This window comes from Sinocyclocheilus rhinocerous, unplaced genomic scaffold (genome assembly GCF_001515625.1).
Source record: "Sinocyclocheilus rhinocerous isolate Xijiao unplaced genomic scaffold, SAMN03320098_v1.1 scaffold1553, whole genome shotgun sequence".
Lineage (NCBI taxonomy): Eukaryota > Metazoa > Chordata > Actinopteri > Cypriniformes > Cyprinidae > Sinocyclocheilus > Sinocyclocheilus rhinocerous.
In genome coordinates, this window is record NW_015639764.1 from 20,641 (window position 1) to 21,243 (window position 603).

The following is a 603-nucleotide window of genomic DNA, read 5'->3' on the forward strand; positions in this document are numbered from 1 at the left end:
CTCACACACACACACACACACACACACAGATGTGTTAGTTGCAGTAGTTGTGTATAACTCTCTCTCTCTCTGTCATGTGTTCAGTCCGGGTCGCTCTCACTCCTGCTACGACAATGAGATCATTATGATGAATCATGTTTACAGGGAGCGTTTCCCTACACAAACACACACACACACACACACACACACACCACAGCATCTGTCTACCTGTTTCTCACACCTGTCCACCTTCACCAGTGTTCTGTGAGCACACAAACATGCTGAACAGAAGCTAGAATTATATTCATATAATTCATATAATAATTCATACAATTTCTAAATATTATAATTTCTATAATTGTCTTTGCCAACACTTACAATGAGGTTTCATTTGTTAACATTAGTTTGCTGTATTAGTTAACATGAACAATACTTATATTGCATTTATTATTCCTAGATAATGTTAAGTTACACACACACACACACACACACACAGAGAGAGGCTCTCACTGGTGTCTGGTGTCTGTCTCTCAGTTTGCTGTAAGACAAACACATTTATATGGTGAGAGTGGCATCAGGTTAACCGAGGACGGCTGGAGTTATCCACAGAGAAGAGATAAATAA

The 603-nt window shown here is 39.1% G+C and overlaps 1 protein-coding gene across 1 annotated transcript in view; it reads left to right on the forward strand.

Annotated features, from left to right (window-relative positions):
• LOC107751642 (microtubule-associated serine/threonine-protein kinase 1-like) overlaps positions 1–603 on the forward strand; it is a 28,834-nt gene that overhangs the window by 17,288 nt on the left and 10,943 nt on the right. Inside the window, exon 7 of the mRNA XM_016567382.1 lies at positions 85–238. Within this exon, the coding sequence (XP_016422868.1) occupies positions 85–238 (154 nt within the window). The remainder of the gene's footprint in view (positions 1–84; positions 239–603) is intronic.